This window comes from Leopardus geoffroyi, chromosome A3 (assembly GCF_018350155.1).
Source record: "Leopardus geoffroyi isolate Oge1 chromosome A3, O.geoffroyi_Oge1_pat1.0, whole genome shotgun sequence".
Lineage (NCBI taxonomy): Eukaryota > Metazoa > Chordata > Mammalia > Carnivora > Felidae > Leopardus > Leopardus geoffroyi.
The window spans coordinates 11,263,137-11,275,598 of NC_059336.1; the positions used below are offsets into that span (position 1 = coordinate 11,263,137).

Consider the following 12,462-nt stretch of genomic DNA (forward strand, 5'->3'; position numbering starts at 1 on the left):
GAGGGGCCACGGTCAGCCCTCAAAGATGCAAAATAATACAGAGGCCGAGCGCAGTCGGTGACCCATGTAACTGCACTTGGCCAAGACAGGTTTCCTTCATGGTTGAGGTGGCATGAAGTGCCTTATTTCTCTCTTCAGCTTCAGTTTATGATCCTTGGGAGTGAAAGCCAGGTGCGAGGCAGGAATAAAGTTCAGCAAATTCTGTCTTGAATGTAAGGGAGAGGCACCGGGTCCATCCATGCGAGTGGCCAGCAGGAGCTCCCCAAATGCCACCCGCCTCTGCCACTAAGGCCATCTGGGTTCACCAGAGCAGGAACGCTGAGGTGGGGGACAATCCAGTGACCGATCACCTTAATATTTCAGGGGAGAAAGGACGCTCAGCTTTTGAGAAGATGGACAAACTCTGCTTGGAACCAAGAGGAGAAGCCTTTTGCCAGGAAGCGGATATTGAAATCACTGTATTTTAAGAAGCCTCAGCTGGCACCTTTGTTTTTGCTGCTGCCTTGCCTTGACCCAGGGCCAGAGCTGTGGGTGGGGGTATGCTCTGTGCTCCCTCAGTCCCCAGACCAGTCACGCAGCCCAGGGGCACAAATGGGACTTTGCATATAGGAGCAGGAAAAGGGGACGTGCGGCACTTTGAAGGCTGTTGGACTTGAGTCAAACGACCAGCTTTCAGTTTTGAGAATCTGTCTGACCTTCCCTGGCCAGCTGCACCCCGAAGGGGCCAAGGCCAGGTGGCTGAGGCCTGGAATCAAAGTCTCCCTGCCGGTTGGCCTGCTCAGCACTGCTGGTTCAATAAAGACGGGCAGTGAAGAGACAAGCGGGCTGACTGACCTTGCTAAGGAGGATGCAGTGGGTCATTTCCATGGCAGCAAGCCATCACCTCGGCAAGCCGGGCAAGGTGGGAAGACAGACAGAGCCAGGGTTTCCATGATTCATGCTCTTAACCCAAGCAGTAGTCCAAACGCCCCCGTGGAGCCTGGTGGCGGCCTGCAGACCGTGGACCTTATCGTCACTGTGTTCAAGAGCACAAGGAAGAAAACGTCATTGGCCAGGAAACCTTGTGTCGTGTCAGTAAAAGCATCCACCGTGACCTCACTCATCAAAATGGAATCGAACTTTTGAACGGAAGTCAACTTAGGGCCGATTAGATAAATTGTGTCAGAAGCCATCAGCCGGTTTGAAGAAAGATTTCACTGAAGAATGTATTTAAAGAAAGAAGATTCGTTTCTTATTTAAGTCTGTTAAAAAAAACCAAAACCCTCCAATGTGTCCTGAACTGTTTTTGTGTTGAGCCGCAGAGACAACCTGGGGTACGTGACTCCTGACAATGGCATTGGGGATTCTGGACTCTTCAACCTTCTCATGTAAACTTCCTGTATATATTCTGTGCTTTTCGGTTTAACTTCGTATTTATTTGCCTTGTTCCTATGTTCAGTTTTTTGAATTTCAATTAAAATGAATTTTATTGGTGTCTCACTTTACCTGAAAAAAGCACAAAGCAGTGGTTGCTTCCACAAACCTCCCAGGGAGGAAAAGAGCAGCCCCTCCTGCACCGCGTGTAGCCCCGTGGGCCGGGTTCTCCCGCACAAGCAGGTGAGGAGGGAGGCGGGGGGCTGGGGCCCCCTATGTCCCCTGTGCGGCCGAAGGCTCCCTGAGCGCCCGCTCCTACACGGACGCTGAGCCGCATGGCCCTTCCTTGTCCAGCCTTTGGCCTCATGTGATTTCTGCACCAAAGTTACAGATTCAGCTTTTTTCCCTACCCTGGCATCCCACCGCTTCAAGACAGCTTTGATGCCATTTTTGTATCTGAAACAGACTGAGGTGACAGTGGGTGTGACACCGCAGTCCCGTGGCCACAGTCCTCTGTGGGTGTGCCGCAGGTCACATGACCATCGTCTGTTTTTACCCCCCAGTCCCATGGATCCTGCTGGGAGCCCACAGCACGAACCGTTTACTCAGCAGCAGGCATCCGGTCATACAACCTCGAAGGACAGGGAATTCTCGAACGATTTTTGCAATATTTTACCAACATCTTAGGAGTCTGAAGTTACTTCACAACAGAAAGTCAACAGATCACTTTCGAGGAGATTTAAAGGCAGACCACATACATGAGTTTTCCAACCCGTTGCCTCTGCGTCACCCGTCCGTCACGCGTGGCTCACCAGAGGCACTGGAAGCGGTAACCGCTGGGTCTCCCAGGCAGCCGGACAGGGGACGCATTCTTGAGCAGGTCCTGTGCATGTCTGCCATGGGAGCCAGGGGCCTGCACATTCAAAAGGTGGGTGGTGTCGCTGTCGAAGCAGCCGGGCGGAGGCCCGAAGTACCAAATAAACTCACCAGGAAGGGAACGTTCCCCCAGCCCAATGGTGCACACAACCCCGGGAGGCCACAGTGACCCTTGGCCACCCGACCCACAGCACCTGCTTCCCGTGGGCGGCAGCAGAAAAGAAACAGGAGGTACCCGTCCTGCTTCGGGCCCCTTAAACAAAGGCATGGGAGGCACCCCAAATCCGTGTTCTTTAGAAAAAAAAAATTTATTGTTGCAACTAAAACGCAAACCCATCATTTATATGGCAAGTTGGAAAACTGTACAGTCTGATAGTTCTGTGAGGTCACAGGACCCTGAGACGCGCCCCCTCCCTCCCCCCATCATGCAGCCGTGTATACACACACCTGAAAAGGTATTTTACCAGAACGCCTCGCTGTTTTCGTTTGTTTTTATTTTCGTACAAATGGTTTATTCCACGGCCATTGTAAAAAATAATGACCTGATGCGTAAATATTGACTTAAGGCATATAGCAGAGCAGCTCGCTACTTCTCTAACATACGTGTAACAAGATGGAGAGCCATCTGGTTTCCAAGGACAGGAGCTTAAACCAGTTCATCCACTTTGAAATGCTACTATATACACACCCAAACTACTGCACACATATACAGGACTTTAAAAACAAACACACAAGCCCAACTCAAAAATGCTGACAGCCTGGCATCTCAGCCTCACCCGCACCTCTCCAAGGCTCTGCACAGTGATGCCGCAAACGTTCCCACCACAGAATTTCTCTGCACGGGCTTCTAACACGTGAAAGGCAACACGTGAAAATGCTGGCGAATGAGCAGCTCGTGAGCTACAGCTGCCTTGTTTTTTGTTTGTTTTTTTGTTGTTTTGTTTTTCTTCTTCTTCTTGTTTAAAAAAGCCACTTAACGTGGAGGTCTTAAGTTCCCTTGCAGGAAGAGTCGTGAGCACCATCAGTCCCCAGGGTTCAAGGGCGGGGGCAGACGTGGCTCTCAGCAAGGCCCCTGGACCGGGACGGCGGCAGGTGGACTCCGAGGGCCCGACACCCGGGTTGCTTCAGGAAGTGCGGTTTCCAGCAGTTGCCTTGGTTCCGAATCATGGTCTGCTCGAGAAGAGCGTCAACTTCTGACAGTGGAGGCTGATCCCCAAGGTGTCGGGGAGGGGGGGCGGGGTTGGCGGGGCGGGGGCGGGGGAACGGGACCGTGCTTGCCTAAACGTCCAGAGCGAGAGGTGGGACTATGGCTTCCCATACCCTTGGAATGTCTGAGTTACAGTGGGACCCAGCTGGACAAGGACAGGCCGGGGCCTCACCAGGAAGTCACCAGAGTGCCATGCCAGTATTAGGCAAATATCTGTTACTGGAAAACATCACCCCATCGCGGAATGGTGATTATTTCAGCAACAGCCTTAGGAACCACAGCCACGTAACGATCAGGTCATGCAAAGGTAGACTGGACTTGTACACGGGGCACATTAATAAGCAGAGAGCTAAGTATTTCAAGCACGTGGAACTGGACCGGGACACAAGACGACCACACATGCATATTCTAATACACACAGGGAAAGCAGGGATTGAGAACAAGGTCCTAGCAGATAACTGGGAGGGGGGAACTGGGACAAAGTAATCTCACACCACGTATCTTAAATACCCAAGTGTTCGTTATATATTATCCCATGTCCTATAAACATATGCCAAACCTCTTCTCACGTTACCCACAATGCCACGAAATACGACTGCTTACAACCGTCCTCCTTCCTAGTACTGGTCTGACGCAGCAGGCTCATGGCAAAATCTAACGTTCCCAGCACTACCTGAGGGTTCATTATTGTACTTTTTGATAAAGCCCTTGATGCAAGGCTGACGTCAAAAGTTCTTAATACATTATTGGTTTAAGAAAATGCTAGTGCACTACGGACGCCTTTGGGGAAAAACCAAACAATAAATATGGAGTGGAGTCTCCGCAGAGGTCCGCGGGAGGACAGCGTATGCCCGCCCACCCGGACGCGCCGGCCACGCCGAGAGCACGCACCGGGCAGGGCGAGCCTCGCGACCCGCGCAGGCCACCAGCCCCGTACTCTCCTCCGTTCTCCTCAAAAAAAGGGGTTGCGGATGTGGTGCTCGAAGGAAAGGGAGGGGGGACACCGTCAAAAGGGGTAAGACCAACAGCCCGGGGAGGGTGGTTCTAGTGCAGAACAAACGTCCGTCCAGGTCACGGCCGGCTATGCTGTCCTCGGCCCTTACCTACCACGGCGTGCCTGCTAGGCGGGCGCGGGCTCTACGCACGGAGGTGGACAGTGGGGTGGAGGTGGAGTGGAGGAGATTATGTGCTGCTGCTGAACAGGAACTGGAATGAAACCAAACATTTTCAGATGAGCCCGGCCCCACCCCCACGGAGCTGCAGAGCCCTGCACGACCCCGGCCGCCCCAGGCCGCCCCCCCGCCGCCACGCCACCGCCCCCAAGCTGGCCTCCAGGGAAGGGGGTTTCGATTTTCTTTTACAATGGCCCCCTTCCCAAAATCACCCCTAAGGAAAAAAATGGCTTGCACGTTGCTAAACCGTCTGATCTACTCAAAGACGGTCGCTGGGAAAGAGGACGTTTAAAAGGATTTAAAAGTGTCTAGGGAGGTGATTTCCAGGAGCAGCGTCTTGAGGCCAATCCTCCCTCCTCCCCTCACTTTATATTCCGAAGGAAGTGGAAATTGCTCCTTCTGGATCTCAAGGGCAGGGTGCAAAGCTGGTGGCCACCCTGCTGTGACCTCTGACCCTGAGGCAGGGGCCTTGAGAAACCCCGTCTATGGAGGTGGGGTGACGAGGGCGGGGCATGACCCAGATGGCTGGAACAAGAAGGGACCAACGGAGAAATGAACAATGGAAAACCGGCGGGGACACCCTGAGCAAAAGCAGAAGCTGGGTTTTGTTTTCCAGAGATGGCCTTTTGTTGTTTGTCTTCTTACGACAGGAAAGCTCGCGGGCACCGTCCAAGCTCAGTACGCACACAGCGGAGGAAGCGACTGAGCAAGATAGTGCCCTAAACCCTTAAACCCTCTTCTCCAAAGGAGTTTACATTCGGAAAAGTGTGGGAGACTTTCCCTGGGAAATCAAATATAAACTGTGTATCTGGTTACACCACCTAAGGGTACAAGAAAGTTTTGTAAGTGCCTAGTCTCTTTTTTTTTCCAGAAATAACAAAAGCTGCTTTTTATAAAGGTTAAAAACAACAATGTGTTGTAATTCTATTTTTTTTCAAAAACAAATAATAACACAAAAAAAAAAAAAAAAAAAGAGACAGAGAGAGAGAGAGAGAGACACGTATTTGGCATTTTCTCTACTTACTCCTGAATAGGTTAAGGCCCTGAGATTAGACTCATATATTCTTGGGACCACAGGGCTCCTTAAAACCCCAGTGCATCAATCCTCAATTCTCTCGTTAGCCCTTCACAGTTCCAGACTTTAAAAACCTTTGCTCTGTTTCTTCTGAGACTGGCTCAGATCCTTCCACAGCACTGAATGCTAACGCCGGGCTGTTGGCGAGTGCTTTCTGTACACGAGGTCTTGCCAGCACGTCCATCAGTGAAAACATACCCTGTAGCAGAGGTACGCGCCGGCCGTGAGGACCGTGGCCATGCACATGTTGACCAGGAAGGGCTTCCAGGGAGTCAGCGCCTGGTCCTGCTCCTCCTTGGGCGGTGATGGCTCCCCCTGGGCAGGACCTGCCCCCATGACCCGCCTTCTGACTTCAGTGTCTGGACTCGTGCTGAGGGAGGAGAAGGAGGGAGACTGGTTACTCACTCTAGGGAAAACGATGCCGGGGACGCTATTATGACAGTTGGAATTCTAAGAAAAAACGAGCCATGTGTAAAGAAACCTTGGCGATGGGGACACCGACCTGAAGCCCACTTGGCACCCCCACAGCCACCCCCCCAGAGACCCAGGCGGTCTCCATCGCCAAGGTATGGTTCCGGAGACCAGTGGACTCCTTGGTGATGGGGGTGGGTAAGACTCCAAGGACAAATACAGCCACTGGTGCAAAGACAGGTGCTTGTTTGTCCTGGGGTTTGCTTGGAGAACGTTCCGTTCTAGATCAGAGAAGGCAATGGTGTGGCCCACACTCTACCACCCTCTCCCCAGGAGCCTCGGTCGCTGCTGGCTGACGTGAGGACATCACACATCCCTCTGCCCCTCAGCCCGCCCTGTGCCAGGCTCGCGTCCCCAGCATCAACCCAATCCTGCCAGGAGCACTGCTGCTCAGGGATCCTGCACACAGGACCCTGGCTGCCCTTCTGGTGGCGAGCCAGAGACACCCTGCGGGGACGATGCGCACGGTGTTCTCGCTCCAGGGCTGTCTCAGAGAGGCCAGCAGAGGCCCCTCTTCTCCTCGCCACCTCCTCCAGGCCTCCCTCGAGAGGCCCTGACCACAAGAGTCCTGCTCCTCACAGGCCACTCCAGGGCCTTTCTACCCCAGCAGCATCTTGTGTGACTGGCAGGACCACCCTGAGGCACCCTCTTCCCAGGAGACAGGAGGAGGCGGTACAAAGCACCTGCTTTCTGGCACGCAGCCGCGAGCCCTGGCCGCGGGGTCCAGGTCTGTGTGCATGCGGGCCCCCACTGCTGTCCGGAGGCACGTATGTTCTTAGCATGGCTGTGCCTCTTCCTGGAGCTCTCTGGCTTCTATCTTCCCAGATCCGCACTTCCCTCCTTACCACCTTCACATACACAGTGTGAGAGCCACCACTCTTTGCCAGTCTCAACCAGTACGGAACAGGTGACAAACTGGACACCAGTCACGTGTCAGCTCTCTCCTCTCTCACCCTCGACTCTCAGCAGGCCCTCAGATACGGCACACTGGCCCGCCCTGAGAACGTCACCACAGGCCCCCGGAAGCTAGGCACAGTCTCCCTGGGGGACCGTCACCGAGCTATCGCTCTGCACGTCACCTGGACCTGCTCTGGGAGGCCCCGCTGCACAGACCTTCCTCAAGCCCTAGAACCAGATGTGACGTTGTTGTGACAGGGACCCAGCTGCAGGAGGACCCTGGTGACTCAACTCCATAGGTCAGGACTGGGGCCTGGCAACCAGCATTTAGCAAGGTGCCCAGGTTAAGATTCTGATGATCGACGTAGCCAGAGGACCACTGGGGCACCCACCATGTACAACCTGCTTTCTTGAGTATAATTCCCGATCCTGTCCTTTAACAGTTCCAGAACATCCCAAGGTCGGAGAAAGCAGAACTTATCAAATCCCCGGATATATAATTGGCTCAGCTCTGACTCTTCACCATTGCCAACGATGCCGCAACGAACACCTCCACCTGTATGTCTCTTGCACACCTGTCTGCGAACTGCCACGCACTAAATTTCTAGACGTGGACAGATGCTGGGGCACAGCACGCACTCATCCAAAAATCAGGAACCAAGGGCACTGCCTCCAGAGGCTCTGGCTCAGGCCTGCCTCCCTTCGTTCTTCAAGCTTCCACGCCTCATGCAGGCAGCCTTCCTTGAGCACCCAGAGAAGGCTGAGCGTCTCGCTGCTAAGGCTGACCGTCGCAGCTTGCACTTCCGTCTCCTTACTGTCCCCAGGCTCCCAACTGTAACCTACAGTCTCTGTCCCCACAAAATCTTCTACAACACAGACCAGGGGGCCATGTTCTAGTGATCTCGGTACTTCACGTGTACCAATAGGTACTCAATAATCTTGGTTAAACGGCATTAAGTTAATCAAGAGCACACGAAAAGGTGAAACTTCCAGATGGAGCATCTGGGGGCTGAAAGTATAATGGTCTAACCTGGATATCACGTTTCAGGACTGGCTGGAAGCCTGAGGGAGGGCAATGTCATTTCCGAGCAGGACTGTCCTGTGAATCTCTGGTTCCAATGGGTACCACAAGGTGGTGCTAGAGCCCCACCGAACTGGGTCACTTCACCGGACCAACCTGTGGCTGGATGTCTCTGGGGCCTCATTCTTCAAAGACACAGAAGCTACGCTTGCCAAGAGGAGGCTGTGTCCACAGGGTTTCAATGGCAACATGCATCTCTCAACTGGAAGGTCACATCCCCTCACCCCAATAAGCCAGGCCCCGCTCGCCTTACCTTTCCACGCTGCAAGGGACGTTTAAGGGGGTTCTGGTTTCTTCCTTGATGGGGCAGTCTTCTTTATCCTCCCCGGTTTCGTCCTTTACCCACTGGTGGTTTGGGAAGAATTCCTTGCACTTCCCATTGTGTGGCTCCAGGATTCGTTTGGGCGGCCGGGGAGGAGGGGGCACGTGTTCGGGTGGGGGCTCCAGGTCCTCGTGGGAGAGCTCCTTCCACTGTTCCTGGAGAAAGCAGCGAGAGAAAGTGCCATTCGTATTCACACCGGGCTGATGTGTCGGGAAATCTGCTCCCCTTTAGGCGAGCAGAGGTGAGGGGCTTTCTCTGCTTCTTGGGGCTGCAGACACATATACTCGGAAGGTGAAATCTTTTGAAAGTAAAGTCCACTCTCCCTATCAACGTTCTCTACGTCAACACGTCAAAGGCAGAAACCGGAACGTGGTGAACGTTTCCGCAGCTTTCTAGCAGCTATTTCTTCTGACGTTTACAGCTGACAGCCTCCTTCTTGAGAGACAAAAGTTCAAGATCAACACACCTGGATGAAAGCGGAAGCAATGCTTACCTGTACTGAAGAGTCTCCCATGATGAATTTGGCACCTTCGATCACAGCCAGGTAGGAGAAACGGAGCTGGTCTGCTGTCTGGATCAGTCCCATCCGAAATTTCCTCATTTCTAACAGAACTTTCTTGATATCAACAGAAGAAGGATCTTTCCTCTTGTCCATCTGAAAGCCAGAGAGGAGACACCCCGAGTCAGCTCCAACTCCCAAGTACAATGTGATTTTTCCATGTTCTGGAGGAGTGCTCTGGTTTCTACTCAGCAAAAACTCGCCGTGGGAGGTGGAATTGGAGACAATGTGAGTAAATGCAGCAAAATGGGGACCACCAGAGCACAGGGGAAAGAATGAGAGAAGAGCATTCTTTGGATCTTCCTCGATTCTGCAATTCAACTGAAGAATATCCCTCTGAACAAAAGCTACTTAGGGTAGAGCTACTTTCACAGGAGGGCAAGGGTTAAAAATGGAAGATCGTTGCTAGTTCACTGCCGAGACCATGGCAGAGAAGCCGTGGGCAGAGGCCACAAGAGATGTTCAAATGGGTTCCCTTCTCTTCCCAGGGTCTTCAGGGGCCTCCTCACCAGCAGGAGGCAGGTGTCAGCCAGACAGAAGGTCCCCGACCTGCCGATGCCCGCACTACAGTGCACCACGATAGGGCCATGCTCCGTGCTGAGTGACCCTGACTCGCGGACTTTAAAAAGGAAGTTCAGGAACGAAGCTGGCGATTCTGGGACGCCAAAGTCAGGCCACGTGGTATAGTGGAAATGTAGGATCTCTCGAGTTTCTTGAGACTGAAAGAAAAACAAAAACAAAACCAAAAAGACACCTCATGCCAATTCTGAGACAATCATCTGTACAGAAATCACTGCTTCCGAGTAAGCACGAAGAGTCGCCCCCACCAGGCCCCCATCTCACCCTAAGAGCAGCTTCACCTCTCAGATTTCCAGATCTCCTCCCGTCCACTCGCCGAGTCAAGGAATACCAAGCACTGAGGTGCCCGACACTGGACACCTGCCTTGACGTCCCTTCCTTTAGCATGGAACATCCTCACCCACATCTCTCCTCCGGTGCCCCTATCACCTCTGCTGTCTTCACGGTTACGAGTGATTTCTCTCTGCCCCACGAGGCACAATGATGCCGCGTCGCCGCCCACGGCAGTCCTGTCCTCAAGCCCTGTAAGGCTTCCCACGAAAGAGGGAAAACGTAACTCTGTGCGTGTGGCACCAGCTCTGGGTCATCCCGGGCTTCACGAGACTACTTGGGAGTCTCAGGGGATTGCCATTTTAGAGAAAAAAAGGAACCAGCTCAGTCTCCAAGGCTTGGCGGCTGCCACGTGTGGCTCGATGACCCAGCTGAGGAGGAGGGTGTCGACCCCACCAGCCCCAACTGGCCCCACCGCGTTCTAGCGCCAGACGCATCAGCTCACTGAATTCTCACGTTAACCCTTTGGGGCGTGTCTGCCCACTATTCCCCTCTTCTTGGTTAGGAGACTGAGGCTCGCAGGCTGACCCTCCATTAAGTGAGGAAGTAGGAGTTTAAGTTTGGACTCCAGAGCCCGTGTTCAGAGCCTGCGGCAGGAACTTTTGAAAGGAAGACCCTGGCCCTCGTCCCCAAGTGTTTCTCCCCTGGCCCGGTCTGCTCCCAGTGCAACAGCAAGAAGAATGGCCCTCTGGTGCCATTTTCAGCTCTGCTCCTCCTTCTGAGCCTACGAAGAGTCCACCCCCAGAGTGGACACCTGGCCTCCAGCAGAAATGATCAAAACGTAGTTCTCAGTGGGAGGAGAATACGCAAGATTTTGCTCGGCGAAGGGCACACCATTCACGGGAGCCAGTCTTACTATGGGGTAGGTACACCTGCCGGCCTCGCCAAAGCGGGCACAGGAAGAAATGCAGGCAGGAACCACACCGCCTTGAGCATCTATCTCCCTGCCACACAGTGCCAAGGACCACGTCAGTGCCTAGGTCACCTGGAGAGCAGCTGGTGGCAAAATGCTCTGGGCCAGAGGCCTGCTCACCAACAATGCCTCCCCTCACTTAACAAAATGTGCCCAAAGTGCCTACCATGTGCCAGCCACGTGGCAAAGACACTGTCCGTGCCCTCCCAGAGCTTAGTTTTAGTTGTGACCGCCTTCCTGGGGCTCAGTGGGATGAAAACGTATGAAAGAGCCTACAGAAAACCCCAGTGACTTCACATCAGCAACACATATACATATGTAACCCTGCACCAGCCCTGACACACAGGCATCCTTCTGCTGAACTGGAAGAATATGCCAGTGACATGAAGATGATTAATAGAACCACACGAGGCAATGCCATTTTCTTCCTCCCTAGAAAATGGTCTCCTTGTGTGGCTGAAAACGAGAAATGCCCTTTCTGGTTTTTAGGGAAAGAAAAACACTTAAAAACAGATTTAAAGATGGGGGTGGGAGGGGGAAGAAAATATACCAAAAGCAAGTTCTTTCTTTCAATCCTTAAAGAGGTACGGTTATCTCCTGTTCATCCCCTCCCGCACACCTGCCCACCTCCTTCTCAAGGAATCCATTCTAGACCTGTGTCTCAACAGACACACGGCTGAGAAAAGAGTTTTTCAAAACAAAGTCTGTTAGAGCGACCAGATCTTCTCAACATCAAAACCTCCACACTGCTGCACGTTATTCTGCAAACACAGCACGGGCCGCTTCTGCTCGGTCGGAATTCCATTTCCCTCAACAAGCCGGAGATATCGTCTCAAGAGTTTATCAGAAGTCGTGCTTCATGTTAGGCTTGCAAAATTTAAAGAGCATGCAGAGGAAAGTCTACTGCATAATCCTCCAGGCACATTCCAACACGCTGCCAACATTATTCCTGAAAATCCTCCGGCAAACCCCTCCATAAATCACAGCCCTGGAGCCCGCGTGTGTGGCTGCAGCAGGATCACGGCTACGGAGCCGTCACACAGAGAAGAGACAGCACTCAGGAAGTGCCCCGCGGTGCTCGCAGAAGCCACGTGACTTCAACCTCTTCTCTGCTTCGTGGTCACCCGCGTGGAGGTCTAGATCTTGTTTCAATTAGTAATGCAACAACAGGAGTCATGTGCACTGGAAAGCAGGAAGTTGAAAACTGGCACGTGAATAAAACTCGGGGGCAGACTCACCTCGGCGCAGCTCGGCAAGCCGCGATCCTGCCTTCCCTTCCATCTGTGGGTGCGCGCTGTTCCCAGGCCAAACCCGTTACTTCGACCCCACGGTACCTGCTGCCCCAGTGGTGCCCTACCTCTTCCCCTATGTTACCTTCTGAACTCTTACAAAACCCCCCTCTGAACGAAGGGGAAACTCAGACACGGGCAGACATGATGCCCCTCCACCCGAAGTCTGACAGTCTGACACGGTGGGGCCAGGAATCCACCCCACGCAGCTACGTTCCAGACGGTGGTGGCTGGCCGCCATCGCTGTGGCCGTCCCGGGAGCTGCTGGGAGCTCCTGCCCGCCGCTGCAAGTACACGGCGAGCGCTCCTGCTGGGCTGTTTGGAATCCCCACGAGGGC

General features: G+C 53.4%; 2 protein-coding genes across 6 annotated transcripts in view; one reads left to right on the forward strand and one right to left on the reverse strand.

Annotated features, from left to right (window-relative positions):
- RIPOR3 (RIPOR family member 3) overlaps window positions 1-1,474 on the forward strand; it is a 76,204-nt gene extending 74,730 nt beyond the window's left edge. For all 4 annotated transcript variants that reach the window (XM_045444241.1, XM_045444242.1, XM_045444243.1 and 1 more), the window contains one exon: window positions 364-1,474. In XM_045444241.1, the coding sequence (XP_045300197.1) occupies window positions 364-467 (104 nt within the window). In that variant the 3' untranslated portion in view covers window positions 468-1,474. The remainder of the gene's footprint in view (window positions 1-363) is intronic.
- Window positions 1,475-2,512: 1,038 nt separating this feature from the next.
- Window positions 2,513-12,462, reverse strand: part of PTPN1 (protein tyrosine phosphatase non-receptor type 1) — a 69,788-nt gene continuing 59,838 nt past the window's right edge. For both annotated transcript variants that reach the window (XM_045444246.1, XM_045444248.1), the window contains exons 6-10: window positions 9,523-9,732; window positions 8,948-9,109; window positions 8,386-8,609; window positions 5,882-6,053; window positions 2,513-4,642 (exon numbers count right to left, since the gene is read on the reverse strand). In XM_045444246.1, the coding sequence (XP_045300202.1) occupies window positions 4,619-4,642; window positions 5,882-6,053; window positions 8,386-8,609; window positions 8,948-9,109; window positions 9,523-9,732 (792 nt within the window). In that variant the 3' untranslated portion in view covers window positions 2,513-4,618. The remainder of the gene's footprint in view (window positions 4,643-5,881; window positions 6,054-8,385; window positions 8,610-8,947; window positions 9,110-9,522; window positions 9,733-12,462) is intronic.